The sequence below is a fragment of the Odocoileus virginianus genome, chromosome 23, assembly GCF_023699985.2.
Source record: "Odocoileus virginianus isolate 20LAN1187 ecotype Illinois chromosome 23, Ovbor_1.2, whole genome shotgun sequence".
In the NCBI taxonomy this organism is placed as follows: Eukaryota; Metazoa; Chordata; class Mammalia; order Artiodactyla; family Cervidae; genus Odocoileus; species Odocoileus virginianus.
The window spans coordinates 53,236,292-53,259,109 of record NC_069696.1 but is presented as its reverse complement, the minus strand read 5'-3'; the positions used below and the strand labels follow the sequence as shown (position 1 = coordinate 53,259,109).

General features: G+C 43.1%; 1 protein-coding gene across 6 annotated transcripts in view; it reads right to left on the bottom strand.

The window, feature by feature from the left end:
* The window catches only part of CCDC38 (coiled-coil domain containing 38), a 38,043-nt gene that overhangs the window by 7,488 nt on the left and 7,737 nt on the right, over positions 1-22,818 (bottom strand). For 4 of the 6 annotated variants that reach the window (XM_070454149.1, XM_070454150.1, XM_070454151.1 and 1 more), the window contains exons 3-13: positions 22,687-22,787; positions 21,416-21,581; positions 20,847-20,911; positions 18,368-18,531; positions 18,164-18,244; positions 13,550-13,704; positions 11,734-11,823; positions 9,902-9,959; positions 6,500-6,569; positions 4,636-4,787; positions 3,311-3,446 (exon numbers count right to left, since the gene is read on the bottom strand). In XM_070454149.1, coding sequence (XP_070310250.1) covers positions 3,311-3,446; positions 4,636-4,787; positions 6,500-6,569; positions 9,902-9,959; positions 11,734-11,823; positions 13,550-13,704; positions 18,164-18,244; positions 18,368-18,531; positions 20,847-20,911; positions 21,416-21,581; positions 22,687-22,787 — 1,238 coding nt within the window. Of the gene's footprint in view, positions 1-3,310; positions 3,447-4,635; positions 4,788-6,499; positions 6,570-9,901; positions 9,960-11,733; positions 11,824-13,549; positions 13,705-18,163; positions 18,245-18,367; positions 18,532-20,846; positions 20,912-21,415; positions 21,582-22,686; positions 22,788-22,818 lie in introns of those variants that run through there. The other 2 variants (XM_070454153.1, XM_020900636.2) reach the window with 2 other exon arrangements.

Here is a 22,818-nt window from a genome sequence, read left to right as displayed (position 1 = left end):
ATATAAAAGGAAAAAAGTAAAAGTAACTCATCAAGGGGATAAAATATTGTACATTGGACATGGAAAAGATTACTGCAGTGTGTGTCACTAAAAGTATATATTCTGAGAAAACATCTTGAATGTGAGAATGATTAGTAGTTGATGGAGATATGGATGGTCAACAACCTTTCATCATGTCTTATTACTTTAAGTTCCCCCTGTCAAACAGGAGAGGGGCAGACAAGGAGAGATGTTTTATTAAGATAACAAGAACAGCATAAGAAACAGGATTGGGGAATGATGTATGAAAAACAGATTGAGGGCCTGGCCCAACAGAGCAAAAAGGCCTAGAAAAAGGGAGCTCCAAGCATAGACGGGCCTGCAGAAGACAGAAACTAAGTGTAGGGCCCATCTCTTGCACTGCCACCAGATGGCGGGCCCAACCAGAGCGCCTCGGAGGAGAGGCAGCCGAGAGGCTGCAAACGGGGAGGAGCCGCGGCCCCGCGCTGCTGGCGGGACAGGGTCTTGGGAGGTTTGAGTTCTGGGCAAGAACTGCATGCCTTTAGCAATGAATGGGAAGTGGACAGGGGAGGGGGGAGAAGTCCAGAAGACATTTAAAGTCCTTTCCAACTCAAGGATTCTGTCATTCTAATTCAGCTCACTTTCTGCTAAGTGCTGACCACAGACAACTTTCCCAGAAGAACTTGATCAGCTCCCTGTGCCAAACAACAAAATCAGAGAAGAGGGCATTCAGCAAATTGAACAAAGGGATATTTCATACTCCACTTCATGTTCAGTGAACAAACAACTGCACGAAACATGTACGACTCTCAGAAACATAATTTGAGAGAAAGAAACCAGACAAGCGGGTATATTAATGATTCCAGTTATATACAGTTCAAAAACATGAAAGTTAGGTGATGTGAGTCAAGGTAGTGGTGACCTTGGCTGTACGGGGGAGACCAGAAGGGGCAGGTGGAACGCTTCTGGGGCTGGTACATGGTGTGCTCACAGTGAGTAAATTCCTTGGGAAAGAAACTTGGGATTTGTGCAATTTTTCAGTATTACATCAGAGTTAGATTTAAAGTTGTACATTGTGTACTGTTTTTAAAGTAAAATATTAAGTCAAGGGAAAATGTTTTTAGGGGATTAAATACAGTTAAGAGTGGAAATTTTAAAAGAACAAAATACTCATAGCTCCAAAATACCTAGGATAATTTATGAATATCAGAATTAGGCACTGCTCTGCTTATTCACTCATAAAGGACCATGTTTTGCACATTTCAGTATATGAAAAGAATGGGAGTGGGGAAGCTGGGAAATTCTTGGAAAAGAACACTTTCCCCTGCCAGTTTTCCTGTTCTGCCTCTGCTTCTCTGCCCCAACATTTCACTTTTCTAAGAGACACTATGAATTATTAACTCCCAGTTTTTCAGAGTGTATAATACATGAATGCCAAAATTATACTTGTGACCAAAATGTCATAGTCTTTTAAAAAGTAATTTTGAGATCAATTTTGTCTTCTCCATTTCAGGATCAAGCTGCCTCAAAGTTTGAGTATTGAAATACTACTTTTTTTCATAGCCACCCTAAATTTGGAAGAAAGGAGCTTGTGGAGGGCACTGGGAGATACCACTGATATCTACCTGACATTTTTCATGTTAATCAGCTTCAGAACTATTTAAAACAGACTGAAAGGGTGAAAACAACCCAAGTGTCCATTGACAGAAGAGTGGATAGACAAATTATGATATAAAAATATAGTGGAATATTATTTAGCCACAAAATGAATAGACTTCTGACTCATGCTACAATGTGGATGAACCTTGAAAATATGCTAAGTGAAATAAGCCAGACACAAAAAGTCCAGAAACTGTATACTTCCATATATATGAACCACTGAAAACAGGCAAGGGTTTCTCTGGTGGCTCAGTGGTAAAGAATCCACCTGCTAATGCAGGAGACAGGGTTTCAATCTCTGGGTCGGGAAGATCCCCTGGAGAAGGAAATGGCAACCCACTCCAGTATTCTTACATGGGAAAGAAAGTACGGACATAGACAGGATCCTGACAGCCTACAGTCCATGGGATCGCAAACAGAGTTGAACACAACTTAGTGACTAAACAAGACAGACAAATTTATAGAGATAGAAAGTAGAACAGAGGTTACCAGAAGCTGGAAGATGGGAGAATTGGGGAATTATTGTTTAATGGATACAGAGTTTCTATTTGGGATGATGGAAAAGTCCTATAAATAGTGGTGATGATTATGCAGCACTGCAAATATAGTTAATGCCACTGAAGTGTACGTTTGAAATGGTTAAATGGTCAATTTTATGATATGTATATTTTTTACCACAATTTTTTTAAAGGTGTAAAAAAGACTGCATTGAAGAGCTGAAAGGTGACTATCATCATGCTTTTTGCTCTAGCAGTGCACAGCCCCATCCCTTCCTTCCTTGGTGTTACACCACATAAGAAGTGTGGACTGTGACTGGAGCCATAAACAGGCTTGTTTTTGTAACCCTGCCTGCTTATGGGTGAGGGAGCACAGTCATCTTCTGATAGAGTCCCCTTAAATCTATCCCTGTTTGAAAGTCAAGTTCATAACTATAATTGTGATACTAGTCTCACATACGAGTTTTGAATTTTTATTTCATTCAAGATTTTACAAGGAAACCAATGCTAGCTGGAGTTTATTATGGGTCTTAAAACTAGCCTGATCATTCATTCAACAAACAGTTATGGAGCACCTGCTTTATAAGGTTGCTAAACTTAGCTGAATAGAAGGGTAAGACAGCCTTGCCCTAGGGTTTGCATCCAGCTGGGAGAGACCTGCATGCAAACAGGTGAGCACACTAGTGTATGTCACAGGTGCTCTGGTGATAGATCTCTGCAAACCCCGGAGGGGTCACAACCTATTACAAGCTCAGTGTTGGGAAGACACTCCATTCAGTGCTGAGTCAGTGCTTCCTGTCTTCATTATTTGCCCTTCAAATTAATACCAAAACGATCACAGACAGTGAACTACTTCATATGTATAGTCATGTGTATACTGACTAAAACAAATATATTTATAGGTGGGGAAATCTCAGCATCATACTTGGTAACCTTTTAAGAGAGTGCCAATGATAATTGAATGTTTTCTATCTGTTGTGTAAGTTGGCTATTACATATTAACAAGGTAATTTCCAAGCAGGTTTTCAGCCTCTGTCATTAACCTGGGACTTGTGGTTTGCTTAATCCTCCTATTCCAATACTTAAGACACAGAGAATGCAGATTCTTATTACCATGAGCCAAAATAAAATTCCTGCAGGCAAAGAACGATTACCTGAGCATCTGAGTTATATTCTCCAAAACTAAATAGCCTGGACCTTAATTCCAGCTCTGCTGCTTTTTCTTCTTCTCTTACACAGTTGGCCTTGAGCAATTCCTTGTGTTCCAAAAGAAACTCTATGTTGGTATTTCTATTGCAAAGAAGAAAGAGACCTTTATCTGTAATCTATGATTCAGTGAAATAAACCACAGTCAGGAGCTTCAATACTCTCTAGATCATGTGTCAACATCCTATGTCTAGTAAACCAAATAGAAGTTTATATTTTAAGACATGGACAAAGTACCTGCAACTTTTCAGGTTAAAGTAAGAAAAGTAAATGCACAGATGCTTTTTAACGTCCATCAGGAAGTATTTTCTCACCCCTCTACTTCTGTGGCTCCCCTGAGTCCCCCAAGTAGAAAAAGCAATAGAATTGAGGTATTGGAAACCCAAGCTGGGTGACCTAGGAAGTCACTGTTCTCAAACCTGACTGATAATCAGAATACCTGGGGAGCCACTGGGAAAAGTAGAGACTCCTGACTCCTTACTTAGAGCTTCTGATATAGATCCCCTTTTCCTGCCCAACCATACCCATCCCATCCCTTCATGTCATGGTGGGGGCACCGTACACTGAGGACTGAAGTCAGGAGACAAGGATTAAAAGGAGACAGTAGTTTACTGGGTGGCTATGAGATTATGGTTTTAAGTTCTTCTAATATGTCCCAAAGTTCAATGCAGTTTGACTTAACTATTTAAAAAGATTGACATCTTCTGGTGCATATGAGTCTTCCTGAAAAGGTTCTGCACATTTTTACAATGAGTATTAGAGTAGAAAGAATATTTTGAGTCATCAAATCCAGCCCCCTTCCCAAGAGAAATCGCTTTTATAATAGCCCTGATATTGATATGTACATTATAAAATGATAACAATATTTAAGTAATGAAAAAACTTTTGCTGAGAGTCACAGCAAGGAAAATGAATTTATTAGCATTATCATCCAAAGCATGATTTGGTCAGCCAGATGACAGCGTAAAATTGCATTGAACAAAGAGTAAGGCAGTAGGTGACATTTTGATTCTTTATAACTTTCTATGTTGTCTTATTCTTGCTAGCTAGGAAAATATTTTGAAAAGTGAAAGGAATTAAGGACTAAAACTAAAACCAGTCTATTCTGTGTAAATATAATTCCTACTTTTTACATTCTGCCATGTGAACGATTAATAAAAATTCCTCCTAAAGTCTGGGAGGCCACAAGGAGGGGCCACACCTAAATGAAGGCGGGCTTCGTCTCTAATCGGAGACTGGCTAACAGACAGTCTGCTTGCTTTTCATGACTTACATTTTATCCTGTATAACTTTTTCTCTTTTATTTACATCTTCAAGATTTTCATCTACATCTTGGGAATATTGTACCAAAGTAAGATTCTGCTCTTCCAGCTCTGTGAGGACTTGAAGTAACTCTTCAGGCTCTTTGAAATAAAGTTCTGGCTCCTAATCAATAATGAGGAATGTAATTAATTCACTTAACGTGCTACCTGCGCACATACGACTTATCTGGGAAGAAACAGTGGGGTGAAGGAGTGCTGTTCCGATTACAAGGGAGACATGGGCAGCCAGAGACCACAGCCTACTTCCATGTGAGAGCTGGCCTGAGGGACGAGAACACTCTGCGTGTTGCGGGGGAGATGAGGTTATTAGAGAAGGGGAAAGGAAGAAGAGAGTGAGGAAAAGAGAAAGAAGTGGGATGGAGCGGAGGAGGAGGCAAAAGCAGGGGAAAAGGAAAGGCAAGTTTCTAGGGAAAGACAAGAGAGAAGAAGGAGAATGAGGAAAGAGAGGACTAAGTGAAGGTCATTTTCTCCCCACATTTTAATAATTTTCTGTTTTCTAAAACTTTAAATATGTTTATATCACTTTAAATAAATTTAATTCATAGCAAGATGACTTGGATATTTGCACCCCCACATTCATCAAATTTAATGTAGCCAAGAACTGGAAGCAAGCTAAATGTTCATCAGTGGATTGATGGATGAATAAAGAAAATATGGTCTATCCACCCTTAAAAAATAAGGAAACCCTGTGATTTGCTACAATATGGATGAACCCAAAGAACATAAGGACATGAGACTAAATGAAATAAGCCACTCATGAAAAGACAAATACTGCTTCCACTTTTACGAGGCATGCAAAGTAATCTAACTCTTAGAAATATAAAGTAGAACGTGGTTGCTAGGGGCCAGAGGGAGTAGGCATAGGGGAGTTGTTCAGTGGGTGTATAGTTTCCATTGTACAAGATGAAAAAGTTCCAGAGGTCTGTCACACATCAGCGTGTTAATAGTTAACACTGCAGGATCATACACTTACTAGTTAAGATGGTAAGTTGTGCTTTTTCCACACACACACACACACACACACAAAGATGATTTGGATAAGGTATGTTATATATAGTATACAGACAATGCTTTTAAGTGTTTTTTGTTCCTTTTCTGTGAGTTTCTGTGGTTGTATTTAGGGTGAGATTAGCTCACAATCAGACCTGTATCCACAAAGAGCTGTTTTGTTGAAGGTCAATTTATCTCACAGTCCAGCTACTCAATATATCTCAAGCCCCAATAAAATGATAAATAATCAGAAGGTGGTTTCAGAGGAAGATTGTAGATAATATATATCTCCTAAATTGTTACCTTCTAAAGGACACTTATTTACTTATAATTTTGTAAAAATCTTTCGTCTGTGCCTCACAGCATCCAGGATCTTAGTTCTCCCAACCAGGATCGAATCCATGCCCCCTGCAGTGGAAGTGTAGAGTCTTAACCACTAAACTGCCAGGGAAGTCCTGACATTTATTTTTCATTAAACATCTGCTGACAAACATGAACTATACATACAACTAGAGAACAGTATTAAAATCATATTTTCGGGGCTTTCCGTGGTGGTCCCGTGGCTAAGGCTCCATGCTGCCTGTGCAGAGGGCCCAGGTTCGTTCCCTGATCAGGGAACTAGATCCCACATGCCACAACTAAAGATCCCGCATGCTGCAACTAAAACCTGGTGCAAACAGGTAAATAAATAAATTTTTTACAATCATATTTTCTTCTGAAAGGTTGTGGAATATTTGGAACAGGACATTTTAATTTCAAAAGAAGACATAAGCATCTATACTTTTCACCAAGCAATATTTAAGTCAAGACAAATAGTCTGGTTACCAGATCGTAGTCCATATCATCATCTAAAAAGAATTCCAAACTGTCTTCTGAACTGATACTCTCAGTTTGGCTGTAAAAGGAAAAGAAAATGCCTGATTTCTGAGCCATTTTCTATCAACAGATTTGCTTTCATTTCTAAGTTATTTTTGGAACCTAAATGTAACCTAGTTCTTTTAGGGAATTGCAGGAATCCATGGATTCCACCAGTATGCAAAAGAAAAATCAGATTCATTCCCAGACAAGGGTGACACATGCCAACAAAGAAACCACAAGTAAGGGTGGTACCACGTGGTACCGATTGTTTGAGGGGCATCTGTAAAGTAACTTCTGTTCAGGCAGAGGAAATGTTGGTCGGGGAGCGGGGTGGGTGATGAGATACATACTTAAAGGATAGTTGTGTGGCTTGCAAGGTGGCTCTGAAAGAATCCTTTAAGAAGGATAAATTGAAGATGATTGGAATGTTAAAAGGGCAGGGGCTAAGGAAGGAGTAAAGCGGCTGCTGGTGTGACCCAGGTAAGTAATGCTCGTAGTGATGGTGGAAACAGGTCAGTGGTTGGGGGTCGGGAGGAGAATCTAGAGACGTAAGAAAGAAAGAATTTGTGGGAACCAAGAATAGGAGGAGCTACCGGGACAAAGAGAGAAGAGACAAGATGACTTCAGCGTTTGCCGTCTGTGAGCCTGGAGTAATGGAGGTCATGCTAACAGGAAGGAAAACACTTTTATGGATAGAATAAGGACAAGATTGGGCTCCCCTGGTAGCTCAGCTCGTAAAGAATCCCCCCGCAATTCAGGAGACCCAGGTTCGATTCCTGAGTCAGAAAGTTCCCCTGGAGAAGGGCATGGTAAGCCACTCCAATATTCTTGCCTGGAGAGTCCCCATGGACAGAGGAACCTGGTGGGCTACAGTCCTTGGGGTCACAAAGAGTTGGACACGACTAAGCATAGCACAAGGACAAGATTAACATTTGCTTTGTTCAGGCTGAGTTTGAAGGGACAAAATAGCCTACTTGGAGCTGCCCTTTAGCAATGGGAAATACGTTGCAGGAAAATTGAGAGGGCCACAGAAGTCAAGGGATACTTGGCAAACATGCCCTGAGAAAGCACTGGGTACCACTGTTCACTCCAAATCAATCTTCTCCCACCTCTCTGACACTGTGTTACATTTTAGGTTTCTTTTCTTTGAGTCTGTGTTTGCTCAGCCTTCTTCCCTCTCTTTCTACCCATCCTCTGGGGCTGACCCTCTCATAGATCCAACCACTACTGCATACCGCCTCCCACCTCTCTGTCTCTCCGGAGCTCTGGACTTCAGTGCCCAGCTTCCAGCTGAACATCAGCATCCACCTGCGTGTCCCACAGAGAGCTCAGACGAATGCATCCAAAGTCACACTCCTCATTTTCCTCTCAGGCCTGCCCCCCTTACTGTGCTCCTGATGCCTTTGAATGGCAACGCCACACACAGTTGCCACATGAGAAGTCTGGGAGTTATCTGTGGCCACTCTGTTTATTGGGGGAAGCCCGTAGGTAGCACTTCCCTGCTGTATCCCACAGCCTCTCCTTCTCTGTTCCGGCCGCCACTGCCTGGCTGGAGCTGCTCTTTCTCTCTCATCTGATGAACTGTGACCACAGGTTCCTAACTGGCCCCTCTCCCTCTAGTTTTTTCCATTGTTTCCTGTCCATTCTGTTCTCTAAAACACTACCATATCCCACTTTCTAAAATGTAAATGATTTGAGCCTCTGTCACATTCTTGCTAAAACCTTCAGTGACCCCCAGGGCACTTGGAACAAAACACAGACACGTTTGGGATGACCGCACTGCTTCCCTGCTCATGAGACAGTGCCTAGTCTTGTCCACTTACACCCCGCAGCCCAGCCGTTCTGAACAGACCCAAACACTGCCACCCTCTTGCCAGCAGGCCCCTCCCTCTTCACTGACCCCTCGTCCTCTCAGCAGACGCAGCTTAGATGCCATCTGACCTGGAGGGTGTCCACTGATCCCGCCCCTGCTTCTTCTCCAGCCCCTCACCTCTCCTCTGGGCTGAGGACCCTGACTGTCCTTCCAATGGTATCATGGTGTGATGCAACTGACAAACTCCTTGTCTGTCTTCCTCACTAGACGGTGGGCTTGTTGAGAGCACAGACTGTCTTTTTTTATTCTGGCCCTATAGGGCACTCAGTAAATACGTGCTGAGTAAATGAAGAAGCTAAGCAGCAGAGAACTTTCTGAGAAAGTGAATGTGATGTTTGCGTATTACTTTGTGCTTCAACATGGAAAATCCTTATGATGATCTTCTGTATTTGATTGTATCTTGACTGTACTGATGTCAATATCCTGTTTATGCTGTTATACTACAATTTTGCAATAGATGTTACTATTGGGGGAAACTGGGTAAAGCATAGTGAGACCTCTCTGTATTTTTTCTTGTAACTGCATGTGAATCTATAATTCTCTCAAAGTGAAAATGTAATTAAAACACAACAAAACAGTGACTCTAAAATGCCACAGAAGTAGAGTGACCCCGAGGCCCCTGAAATTTCAGAATACAGTGTCTGTGTCAGCTTTTGCCATGGATAATACACTGCTGGCCCAGATACTTCCTTTGGGGTCAGAGTATCCATCCTGGACATCAATATATTTTCTTACAGCTCCCCTAGGGTAGCTGGGGGCTTCCCTGGTAGCTCAGTTGGTAAAGAATCCGCCTGCAATGCAGGAGATCCCAGTTCAATTCGTGGGTCAGGAAGATCCACTGGAAAAGGGATAGGCTTCCCTTGTGGCTCAACTGGTAAAGAATCTGCCCGCAGTGTGGGAGACCTGGGTTCAATCCCTGGGTTGGGAAGATCCTTTGGGGAAGGGAAAGGTTACCCACTCCATTATTCTGGCCTGGGGAATTCCATGGACTGTGTAGTCCATGGAATTGCAAAGAGTAGGACACGACTGGGCGACTTTCACTTCACTTCGCTTCAGGGTAGCTAGGGTGGATAACTACCACTTTCTGAAATAATGAATATAAATGAGTCAATAATCAAGTAAGGGAAGAAACAAACAAAAAAGTGCTTTCTAGTCCTATAGCAGCAATTCTGAAAGCCATGGTAAATTTGCAAACACATGAGTCAGCAGAGTAGATCAAAAACAACTAGGCAGTGGACGCTGAGAGGCAAAGACCCAAGAGGCAGGGTGTGGGTGGTTTCTGCAAATAGCAGATGTAGGCCCTCGTCAAAGGATGTGGGAAGACCTGTGAGAACTTGGTCACCTGCCGAGCACATAGAAATGGCAACCACTACCTCCAGCATCTCTTATGGTGGGTATGGATACATGGCACATATGTTTAAGAAAGGCTAAAAGAGATATTGCTTAAAAAAAAAAACAACACCATTTCCAAGAGAGGTAATCAATATGTACCATACTTTGATAAGGATGATTTCTTTTCCTCTAGGTTGGGAGTGATCCTCCTGCGTGATTTTGCTATTCAGAATGTCCAGGTGAAGTCCACATCGTTGGTGATGGTGGAGGTGAAAAGAACATGTAATTAGGAATTAGTGCTTGCTATTTGGTGAAAGGGATTCATTTTTCTGTACTGATATGCCCATTACTTTAAAAAAAAATTATTATTAGAAACAATCCTATAGAAAATGATGCTGTTTTATTCTACTAACTTTTGGTTCCAAGCATAAAATCAGAAATCGCTGTTTGGGGTGGGGATGGGTACATATTGTCTAAAACATGGCACAAGTCAGGGACGTAAACAGTGAATATAAATCACAGTTCTCTTGTTACCTAATCATATACATTTTTAATCACAGATTTTAAAAGATCAAGATATAAAACAAAAATGGTGGACTTTAGTTATTACCAATGTCTGGGTCTGACCATGGTCTGAAACTGAGAAGTGGGCAGCTGGTCTTGGATCTCTGCATCCACTGGCCCCCAGGTCATGCTTCCTCATGCCTGAGCTTTTGTGGCTTCCAACCACCCTTCTTGCTATTCTGTCTTGAAACTACAGCAGGCCTCACTCCCCGAACCCTCTACCTGGAAAGTCCCACTTATTCTTCAAAATCCAGCTCAGATGTCACCTCCCCTTAAGACTTTTCTGAATCTCTCCCTAAGGGGAGAGATCACATTTTTGGTTTTTGCCCCCAGGCTCCTCACCATCACTGCTGGATCATTTGTCCCATTACATTGTATTTGTATAGTTCCAGCGTGCAGAACTACATCCTATTCATCTTTGTGTACTTGGAGTCTCGAAAAGTTGCTGATACATAGTATGCCTCCAGTATATCCGAGACGAGTGGGGGAAGGAGAGAAAACGGACAAAGAACCAGTGGATTCCAGCACCACCGTAAATCGGCGTCTTAAGTTTCTAAGCTAATACTGGAACACATATTACTAAAAACATCTTGGGAAGGGATGCTATTCAAACTGAGTCACTCCTATATTCAAGATTTTAAAGAGAAGAAAATATGGACCCCACTACCTGCTTCCTCTACACTCCCCTCCCCTGCACCCTACTCCAGATCCTCTAACAGACAAAGTAGTATATCTTAAATAATTTGGGTCCAAATTGGCCTCACACTCTGAAAGAACCTTTTCAATCAGCTGGCCAAGTGCACTTATGCCAGTGTTGTTTCTGGGCAGACAAACTGTATGGATGAGCTTTACCCCTACCACTAAATACATCTGATGGTTGGCAGCAGGATAAAGGGGAAATAGACTCACTGGAAGTCAGCTTGCCTGCTGGCATCGAATGACTACAGGGCAGGGGCTGGGCAGGGGTTGAGGCTGAAAGTATCCTTAGAGTTGATTATGAGCATGGTAGAGCTTCCTCAGTCTTCCCAGTTACTTCCCTGAGTCACTGGCCAATGACAGTCACCTGGTTGCCATTGGCCTGGATTGTTGGGCCCCGGGAATTGGTCCACCAACACCAGAGGAACAGCCTTGAACCAGAGGAATGAGGAGGCCCAGCCAGGAGGACCTCAGAGGATGTGCTAGTCAGCCGGGACACCTTGGACAAGATCCTCTGCCCCTGACTTCTCTGCCGGTTCTATTCATTCACCCACCTCTCTGAGTTCTGTAATAATGCCTGGAGAGAGAGACACAGAACACCTCGCCCCGGGATTCAGGCTGCTGTGGACACTAGGCTCTGCTTTCAGCGCAGTCCATAGGCCCTGCATCTCCACTTGGAGCGGGCACCTTCTCTGACTTGACTTTTGTGGGTGAAGTGCCAAAGATCCACGGTTACCTTGGCTACCTCTTCCCAGAGAAGACTCTTCCGAGAATGATGTCCTCCTGGACTCGTCAGTGGTACCCTCTCTTCTCCTTGCACTTAATTCTAGAAAGGAAAATAAACAAGCTGGACTGGGGGAACACTTCTGAGAATGAGAGCTTTGTTTCAGGGTGAAGACCAAGTTACTGTGAAAATTTCCAGGGACAGATGTGAGATGGGGACATGGTAACCAGCATATGTATTATGCAGATAGCCAGGGCTGGTCTCGGGAGAAGGCAGGATGGATGAGAACTAACCTCAAGGGCCTGAGAAGTCTCTTTCCCACATCCGTCTATCAGAACTTCTAAAATCGTGGTGTTAACCATTCAGCCCTCTGGACTGAGACTCAGCGCTTCACTGAATCCTAAGCTGTTAAATGCAAATTCTTCTGTTTCCTCCCCATGTGTTTCCTCTCTTGTCAAACATCACACTGAGTTTAACCCGACGTCATGGCTGTGCTTGACACTTTATACACACGATCTCGTCTAGGCAGGGCAGCACACGGGGAGACCCGAGGGGGCTGAGCAGGGCAGCCGCCCCTAGTGTGCCAATGAGGGCTTATCAAGCGGCTCTCGGGAAGAGACTCTGCCTGACGGGCAACCCGCCGGTGTCAGTGGCATCGGTGCTCTCACCCCTAAGGCTCGGGACAGCCCTCCGCTGACGAGTCTCTGTGCGGCTTTCTCCCCTCGGCGCTCTGCTCGGGGCCGGGCCACCGCGATGGCCTCCCCGCCCCCAGCTCTGTCTTCTCCGCCCACAGAGACGCCGAGGTCCCTCTCCCCTCTGCGTCCTGGAGTGCTGTCTAGGCGGGGCCCTGCGGCCAGCACAGGGCTCACTCCTGCGTTTCCCTGCTCTCGGGGGTTGCTCTGATGTCTTAACATTGTTGTTCCCTGTGTTTTTCAGGCAAGAGGATGTGTCTGGTCCTCGTTACCCCAGTGTTGCTGGGAAGGCTGTCTTCATCTTTGATTTGTGACCCTACATTCATCACTTACGTATGAAATTCTTACACATAATAGGATCTATTCCTGTTCCGCTGAGCTTCTTAATGCCAGTACCATATAGTTTTCATTTTTGAGACTGTGATAATCTCTGGATCATTTAGACATTATTATTAAGACGTTATATAATGTCTTAAAGGATTAGTAACACACCCACCCTCACCTTCTTAGTTCAAAAGTATTTGTCTGTCTTTCTAGATGAACCTCAGAATCATGATGCAAAGATCTACCTAACCCATCTCTCTGAAGAGTTTTTGGTAACATTTTTATTATACTTCCATAAAGCTTATACATGAATTTCAGAAAGATTGGCAACTTTACAAAATCAATCTTCCTATCTGATAACATGTTTCTCATTTGTCAAATCTCCTGGTCACACATTGAAGGTTATTATTGCTTTCTTGAATGTAACTTCCTTGTGTATTTTCTAATTAATAAAGTTAACCTGTTTAGCTTAATATAGTATGTTAATAAAGTATAACTGACTTTGTGTCCAATTACTCTACAGAATGTTTTAACAAGTCAAATTGTTTTTCAGGTTTTTTATTGGGGAGAGGTTTGTAGGTATGCTCTTCTCACTATCTACAAATAAAATATTTTCTATTTTTCCATGTATATATTTTTATTGCTTCATATTTGAAATTAACCTGAGTTTCCAAATTAATCATTTATAATAACAAGAGTTAGTGGGATTGTTCAGGGTCTGCCTAAAATAAAAATTCTAACTATTTAATAACAAACACTGAAGAAGAATATTTTAGAATTAGAATATGTACTCAATTGAATATGGGACTTACTTGTCATACTTGGAAGCATGACATTCACATTTTCTTTACTCCGTGACACCCTTTTCATTGCTTGCTGGATTTGCCATTGTTTTGGAGACAGTTTCAGCAGAAAAAACCCATACTTCATGTACTCTCTAAGGAGGAATTCTGTTTTTGCTATTTCACTACTCAAAAGAAAAATAGATATGGTTAGATATACTTGTGTGAAAGCATGTTCATTTTTTAAATAGGTTTTACAAAAGTCATTCTCTTGATCATGTATTTGAATAATAATTTGCTTAACAAACACTGTAAATATAGCCATAAAAATAGGGATTCAATAAGCTATGAGACAAGAGGCAAGAAAGCTGTAGGAATGTTATTTGAACAAAAATGCCCAAGAATAGGCACATATAGAAGAGACTGATGATCAACTTACCGGGTAATGGCTCACTACCCAACATGCATAGATGCCAATATCACGGCACTAGCTTTTGAGAAAAGAAAGAGCATTCTTGAGATCGACTGGCAAGAAGACAGGAGGCAAGCCTCTTAAATCTGTCTCCTTCCTGGTCAGTCACCCTCTCAATAAAGCTCTTTCTTTTCTCAAAAGCTGATGCCATAGTACTGGCTTCTCTGTGTATCGGGCAGCGCGTCCTTGCCTGGAACAACTTTGGTGAACCACAAAGGGACCTTGGTCTTACGAGGCCAGAGGTGCCGTGGCCCCTAGTGGAGCGTGTGCCTCGCCACCGAGCGGCCACCTAGGCCAAGTTTGTCTAGAAGGTCGGCCGTCGGGTTCCTGCTCCTCCGGCCTGGCATGCCAGGCTCCTTGGCACTACTTTCACTTTTGAGAAAAGCAGCAACTCCCAAATCAGACGTCTTTTGGGTGAGTAACCTCACTAAAATGCACCTGTGCCTGTCTAATAAGCTTCTCAGGATTATGGGTTAGAGCCCCACCCTGGGGAGATTTTTGTTGGGTTAGAGTCCCAAGGCTAAGATCATGTATTAGAGCCCCACCCTATGGGAGCCGGTATAAAAGGTTGTAGCCGAGGTACTCGGAGGATGGGGTTAGAGTCCCAGGCCTTTGAATTTTGTTGTTTGTCTCTGTTTATCTACATCTGGCTGTTTTATGAGTTAGGATTGGCCAACAGGGGTTGGATGACTATAGCAAAACTTTATTAAACCAGATATGAATGAGGGCTCTCATTCCCTAGAAGACTTAATGTTAACGGAGGTGTGGGGTGTTTCTTCTGGTTTTTTTTTTTTCTCACCTGAGCCTAATATGATGGCCTAATGGTATTGATACCGGTGTGTATTCTCAATGGAACAGCCCTGGTTACTTTGTCGGGGTGAGAGGATAAGGGAGGGAGGAAAGCGTGTAAAGCAGGAACATCCCCCACCCCAGTGAGACATATCCTGTTCTTGGGTTAAAGGAATCCTATATGGCTGGAGCAGTTATGTTGGTTTTCCCTCACTGGGAATTTCAGCCCTTTTCTGGGAGCCAAACTAGCAGGGAGTTAGCACTGAACTGCTTGAAAGCCTCTCTCTACATAAAAGGAAGGTTTGCTTGGAAGAACAAACGTAAGTGGTGGTGCTAAAGGCCAGGGGCTACACGGAGGCCTTGGGCTGAGTGCATTCCCCCTGGAAATAGCCCAGGTGTCTAGATTAGCATGTTTGTGATTTCTGCCAGGGAGGTAAAATGTTTCGGCCATCCAGGAAGAATAATCCCAACATGCTCAGAAAGGAAGTGAGGGTTTGTATATTTCAGCCTCTATCTTCCTGAATTCCTCTCTCAAATTCATCTCTGACTGAGCTAAGACAGCCTCCTCCCTTCACTTTTTGCAAGGTGGTACAGTCATCTCTTTCACCCTCCCCCTCATCAGGTAAGTTTTCCAAACTGGCGAGTGAGACAGGCTGGACTTTCACAGATGCCTCTGCAGTAAGCAAGCCTGCCCCCAGTACACAGAGGGGAAACTGTTAGGAGCCTCTGGCCAAACTGTCTCGTCTTGAAGCTGCTGGGAGCTTCCTCGGCAGCTGGGAGCGTGGGTGGCTTTGGGGCCACAGTCCTGGCAATCGCCTCTAATGGAAAGCTTCTCAGTGTCCCACAAGAAGCTTCACACCCACCCTGGCCATTTCCGGCTGCTCACTGGCTTCCCCAGGGAGCTCTCACAGCCAGCTTGTGAACAGTCGCTACCGCATTTGCTTGCTTCTTTCCAGAAACCAGACTAGGATATGGAATTGGTTCCTACATGGTACAGTTCCTGCTTTCTCTCTCACACCTCCCAAGACTGACTGATTTCCCTCTGCTCTTTTGCAGTGGGGAGGGTGGGAAGGCATTTTCTTAGAGTTTTGCAATGCATAGACTATTCTCTTGGGTGTGAAATCTGGGGTGTTGATTTCAGAGTTGCTTGCTTGCACACTGTCTCTTGCTTATCCATTCTCAGAGGGGCCAGCTGAGCCTCAGAACCAGCACTGAGGCAGAAAGTCCATTGAGGGGGCCAGGATCGAGTGTGCCTAGGTGCTCCCTATAAAGGAGCAGCATGTGCTCTGGGCCCCAGATTGGCAAACCCTGGCGCTTTCCATCATCTCCCATGAACCCAAGGGCTTTCCAGGTGCAGCCAGCACTGCAGCATCCCATGGACCCCGAGCCTCTTGTAAGACTGACGTCCAGGCCAATCTACGGAGGCTGGGGAAAGGCAGCAGGCACTTGCTCACGGCAGTTGTTCCAGGCTCTTCCATGTTTTTTCTGGCCAAGAAGCAAAGTGCTTTGAGCACAACAACAGGAGACAACGCAATCAGCCAGCGGCAGAGCTCCAACTTCACTGGGGGCTTGTTTTCCCCCAGAGAACAGGCTCCCACATGTAGTCCTGGCTGTCCCACCATCAGCTCTGCCTCGCACTGTGAATATCAACTTTCCTCAGATCAAGAGAAAGCAGGTAGAAGACATCTGACTGGCTTCTCTAACTTGCTTTGCATTTTTTTTTTCAGCAGCAAAACTATACTGGGTCTTTATATCAGAATAAGAATTTTTAGAACAGATGTAAAATTATGGTTCAAGGTAAGACTCAGAAAAAGCCTGTCCTGCCTGAAGTCAGAGCCTAATGATGATCTTGACTCACTACATTTGGCTCCTCCTTGGGCGCCCAGTGTTTTCCTCTTTTTAAAAAAAATGTTATTGAAGTATAATTGATTTACATGTTGTTAATTTCTACTGTACAGCAAAGTGATTCACTTATATATACATTCTTTTTCATATTCCTTTTCATTATCACAGGACACTGACTATAGTTCCCTGTGCTGTATAGTAGGAATTTATTATTCATTCTGTATACGAGTTTGTATCTGCTAATTCCAAACTCCAGTCCTTCTCCCACACCCTGCCTCTTGGCAACCACAACTCCGTTCTCTATGTCTGTGAGTCTCTGTCAGAGATATGGGCACTGGTGTCATGTTATTTTAGATCCCACACATAGGTGACACATGGTCTCTGTCTCTTTCTCACTGCCTTGGTGTGAGCGTCTGGGTCCGCCCGTGGAGCTGTGGACGGCGCTGTCTCCTGCACTTTATGGCTGAGCAGTGATCCACCGTGTACACACACCGCATCTTTATCCGTTCGTCTGTCGACGGACACTGAGGCCGTTCCCACACCTCGGCGACTGCAAGGAGCGCTGCAGTGAACACGGGCGCATCTGTCTTCTCAAATGGCAGCTTTCTCTAGATTTATGCCCAGGAGTAGGATTTCAGGATCGCTGGGCAGCTCTGCTTTAGTTTTTTGAGCAAACTCCATTCTGTTTCCTACAGTGGCTGCACCAAGTTACATTCCCACTAACTGTGCAGAAGGGTTCCATTTTCTCCACACCCTTTCTGGCATGTGTTATTTGTAGACTTTTTAATGACAGCCATTCTGACCAGTGTGAGGTAATACTTATGTACTTTTGATTTGCATTTCTGTAATAATTAATGATGTTGGGCATCTTTGCATGAGCCTGTTGGCCACCTGCATGTCTTCTTCTGAATGTCTAGGTCTTCTGCCCATGTTTGACTGGATTGTTTTTTGTTATTGAGTTGTGTGAGCTATTTGTATATTTTAGAAATTAAGCCCTTGTTGGTTGCATCATTTGGTCCCATTTGTTTATTTTTTGCTTTTAGTTCTATTGCCTTGGGAAACTGACCTAAGAAAATATTGGTACATAAAATCCTCATTTTAATATCAATGTTAATTTCAACAAGTGTGAGTACAAATATAAAAAATACTGCCAATTATAATTGTAAGATAATTGCAAAAATAGTAAAAGCATCCTAAATTCAGAGATGTTAAAATGGGGTGGGCGCGGGGGGAAACAGTGCCTTAGAATGAAGAAAAAAGAACATTTAGGAAATCTGTTTACCTCTAACACTGGTTTCCTTCTTTTCAGCTAATATCTTGTAATGACAAGTTAGAGAAACTTTTCAGCCAGAGGTCACTGTGTCCTGGTCCCCAGGTAGAGACAATCCTTGATCAACAAATTACTTATTTTTAAAATGTGTTCATACTTATGAAGTCACCAACTGACCAGGATTAGTCCCCCTGAGGTCTTGCCAGGCACCAGTAGATTTCAGTGGGGGCAGGGACAAATGATGGGTAGAAGACAGGCCCAGCCTCACCTTTTCACCGACTGGATCTCCAAACTCGCCTTCTTGAGTTCCGCCGTCATTTGCAGCTTGTTTATAGTTTCCTGCGCCGCACTGGAAGAAATAGATTTATTAGTCTGTTTTGTATTGGGCCGTGTTCTGAGAAACTAACAAGAAGAAAGAAGGGGGTAAACAGCGATTTGGACAAAGCAGTGGGGGGCGGGGGAGAAAACAAACATTTTGAGAGCATCTACAGATCTCTGGTCGTTTTCTCGAAGGAACTCTTCAAAGGCTGCCGCGTCTTCTTCGAGCTTTTTTTCTGCTTTCATGAGTTGCCTTTCCTTCATCGCTGTGTGTTTTTCAAACCTTAGAATGGTGTTTCTTTTGGTTGACAGAGTATACTGGGAATATTGAAAACACAAGTTCATCAAGAACATGATTCCACATTTCTAGCACATTTCAAAGGTCTCAAAACAAAGGGGAAAATAACCTGCCTGGTCTGTGATCATTTGTATTAGAAATAATAGCGTGCTGCAGTGAAGGAATTTCATGAAGGAATTCTATTTTCAGGGTAGTTAGAAGGGAGACTAATGCCTCTCTTTCACTTTTATGAAGAGGCTTGATATTGTTCCAAAATAGCCCCACAAATAAAAACAGCTAAGTGTCTCCTCAGGCTCTATCCTAAAAAGGGGGGGAGGGGCATGTTCCATATTTCTCCAAAAAGCAGGTCCACTTAGTGTTACCCACAGTGTCCTCCGCTACTTTCTGGGCCTTGGGAAACTGGATTGTCTGCAATCACAAAGGCTTTCCTATAGGAAGTACCGTGGGAGAGTCAGGGTCCAACAATTCCTCCAAGCCAGCCCCAGGGTCAGGGGGAGCGCAGGGCTGGGGGAGTGGGGTGGGAGAGTGCTTAACCAGCCTCAAAGCACCCTGTTTAGATCCTCCAACACAACTTTGATAGCTAGATTCTGTTTTGGTTTTGGGTTTTTTTTTTTTACTACATAATGTAAAAATCTACTTGTATTTTTAATGCCATGCATGAAGAATAAAGTATAAACAAAGCCACAAACATTATAATGTGAATGGATTAGAATGTGGAAATGAGATAACTTTAAAGGAACAACAACCAGGACTTCACTGGTGGTACAGTGCAGAGGACACGGGTTAGATCCTGGGTCCGGGAAGATCCCACGTGCCTCAGACAACGAAGCCTGTGCCCCACAACAAGGACCCAGGGCGGCCAAAATAAATAATCAGTGAATTCACTTTTTAAAAATACAGTATTTCTAAATATGAATGGATGTAAAATAAAAGATTAAAGGAAAAAGACAACCAAAACTTAGATACTCCACGTGTATAACCGCCAAATATTTGTTACTTCATTTGACAAACAGTTACTGTGTGCCAGGTCTGTTTTAATGGTTCTGTTGGAGCAGTGAACAGAATAAAATGGATTGCTTTTGTGAGGTATTCATTCTAGCAGAGGGAGATGTCGGTTAAAGAGGAATAAGTGGTCCAGGGGGCAAGGGCAGGAGATTACCACCATGTATAGCCCAGGAAAGACTCCCTGATACAGTGAAAACTTAACAGAGACTGGAAGGAAGTAGGGAGCAAATCATGTAGACGTCTGAAAGAGGAATCTTCTTCCCAGAAGGAAAAGCCCCCTGGGCAAAGGTCCCGAGGGAGCGTGTGACTGGTGCGTCCCGGGAGCAGCAAGGAGGCCAGCGTGGCTGAAGCACAGGATGGCAGGGAGGAGGTCAGAGAGTGCGCAGAGCTGGGGGCAGAAAAGTCACCTCTTCAGCAGAGGAGGGGCCGGGCCAGACTGACTACAGGGGGCAAAACTGGAAGCAGGAGACTAAGGAAGGTACAATAATTCATTCGAGACCTACTGGGGACGTGGGCTACAGCGGCCTCAGAGCAGGTCGTGAAAAGCAGTGTGACTACAGATATATTTGGAAAAAAGTTATCCCAAAGGGTATTTGGATGTGGGTTGTAAGAAGGAGTTGAGGATAACCCCAATGTTCTGGGACAAAGTAACTCGAAAAATGGAATTGCTGTTGACAGAGATAGGAAACACTGCCTGAGATTCAGGTTTGCAGATGCAGGGGAAAGGATAACAAGGGAAGTTTTGGAAATGTGAAGCCTGACATCCCTATGGAGCATCTTAAGTAGAGATGTTAAGAACTACGGTTATAGTCGTTGGGTCTGAGTTGCACTGGTGAATTTGGAGTTCAGGAAGGAAAATCACAAGTAAATTTGGAAGCTCTTAATAGGATGGTAGGATTTAAAGCCTCCAGCCTGGAGGAGGGTGGATAGAGTGTAGGGTGAAGTGTGAACCCTGGGGTATTCTAGCATTTTAAGATCAGGGCACAGAGGAACAAGAAAACTGTGAAGGAGTGAGCTGTCAGTGCTGTGGAAGAACGAGGACACAGAGGGTCCTGGGAACCAGCTGAAGAAAACTGTTTCAGGTGAGGATGATCACCTGGGCCAACAAATGCTAGAAGCAGAAGGAAGACTGAAATGACTGAACTGGGCAGTAGAAGCGGTGCTGGTGGAGTGACAACTGAGTGGGTCTGGGAGAGGCTGAGTCTCTAGGATGGGGGGCGCAGTGGGGCTGGGCCTGTCGTGGAAATGTCAAACATCCAGGTGAAAATGTGGCAGTGCGTTCAGGAAGTCTGCAATTCGGCTAACAGGAGAAAGAAAGTATTTTAACTACCTCGAGCATAAACCTGTCTCTCTGGTCATTAATAAATTCATGGGTGGTCCTTTTTGTGTCTGCACCTTTAAAGAAAATTGAAATAGACAGGTTTGGTTCATTATCCCTCAGAGATGTTATATAAAATAAAGGCTATGTAATTAAATTATTGCATACAATATGTATCTGAGTTTTAAAAATACTATATTTTTAGAAAAACTTTTTTCCTAGCCACTGAAGTTACTTTAACAATATTATAGTAACTATCATTTATTTTATGTCCATATTCCAGGAACTTCACTAGACTCTTTACATCCATAATTTAACTTAATTCTTTTTTTTTTCATAATTTAACTTAATTCTGTTAATACCTCCAATAAGGTTCTTGTTACTATCCCCATCCTGTGTGTGAGGCCCTGAAGCTCAGAGATGTCACGAAGCTTGTCCAAGATCACACAGCTAACAAGTGGCAGAAGGTATAGTCACTGGTATATCATTACCCAGCATTTGCCTCTTTTTCATACAGTTACCTGACACTAACAGTAAATATTCAAAATGATATTCTTAAACAAACAGTAATTTAGACTTACCTTCTGTTAATCTGAGAATAAGAGTGGGATCTAGCCCCAGTCGTTCAACTGAGGCATCACCTGTGTCGGCGAAGATTGCTATTTGGCCCAGGTGTGAACGATTCTTCATTCGTGATGAAAAAGTAGACTTTTGGTAGACTTTCATGCTGCGGTTCATGAACTTTTCCTGCCCAAGTGAAAAAGTTTAACAGAATTTCTAATGTACCAAAATGATGTTGTCTTAAAATAGTGATTGTATATATATATCATTTGCAACAAGTCCTTTTCTCAGTACTAGTTCGTTAAACAAGCAGCTTCAAGTTCTCATGTCTGAAAGGTTTTGTCTGGTTTTCAATCCCTTCTCATAGGAAGCTGAGCACAAAGAAAGAACAGTCAAACTTGATTAAACATGAACTTCACAAACAGGAGATTAGAAAGTGATCTGGTTTTAATTTCACAGTTTCATCTAGCTCAGAATGCAGGTCACTTGGAGATTGCACTGATTGAAAAGGATTGATTCTGTGGAATTGAAAACTTGAGAGCAAATAGACCTCCCAAGTAGACATTCAAAAAAAAAAAAAAATCACGCAGTGATGTGGGGTCTGATCATACAAGCAGGGAAATTAACTGCAAGGCATAGTTGGGAAGTAGGCCACAGGTTCATACCAACTCATTCTAAAATGACGCCTTTTCCTCCACTTTTATTCCATCTTCCTCCCCAGTACACACATATACATTCTCTTATTTGCATCTGCCTGGCAAATACTGACTTGTTTTTAATGATTCAGTTCTTGTTATCTCCTCAGTAGTCTCTATACACATACCCCATCATGGCTCCCACCACCCTCTTCCCTTTTTTCACCAACAAATACAAGTGTCCCTTTCTCTATGCATGCTTCTGTTACTGTATTTCAACTCTAAGATGTCATTTGTAAGATGCACTATCATTTTATGCAGTGCCAGTGCTGTATGGCATCCCATCTATGTAGCTGAGTCCCAATTTCAGAAATGTGAAAATGCAAGAAAATGTGGGCATCAGAATCGGCGGATAGGGTATACTGCACCTGTCATACCAGAATGTAGAGCTGTGCCTGTATTCTCCAGTAGGTAGTGATCGCTAGCTCCCTATCACGGCTGGACGCTGTCCTAATATAGCGATTACACCATCTCCTAGCACAGTGGGAGACATGCAATCTGACATCTGACTCTATGTCTCAAACCAGCAAAGTTCATAAAGGTGATGGCTAAGAGGGTATGATTCTAACATTGACTGCCACTGTGGTTTATCTTACCCTTTTCTTTGCTGCCATTTCATTTTCTTTGAAGAGAAAGAGATCTTTAAAAAAGATTTTATATGGCCTGTCCTTTTTGATCGTCTCATCTTTTTCTTTCTCTGTTTAAAAAACAAACAAACAAACAAAAAA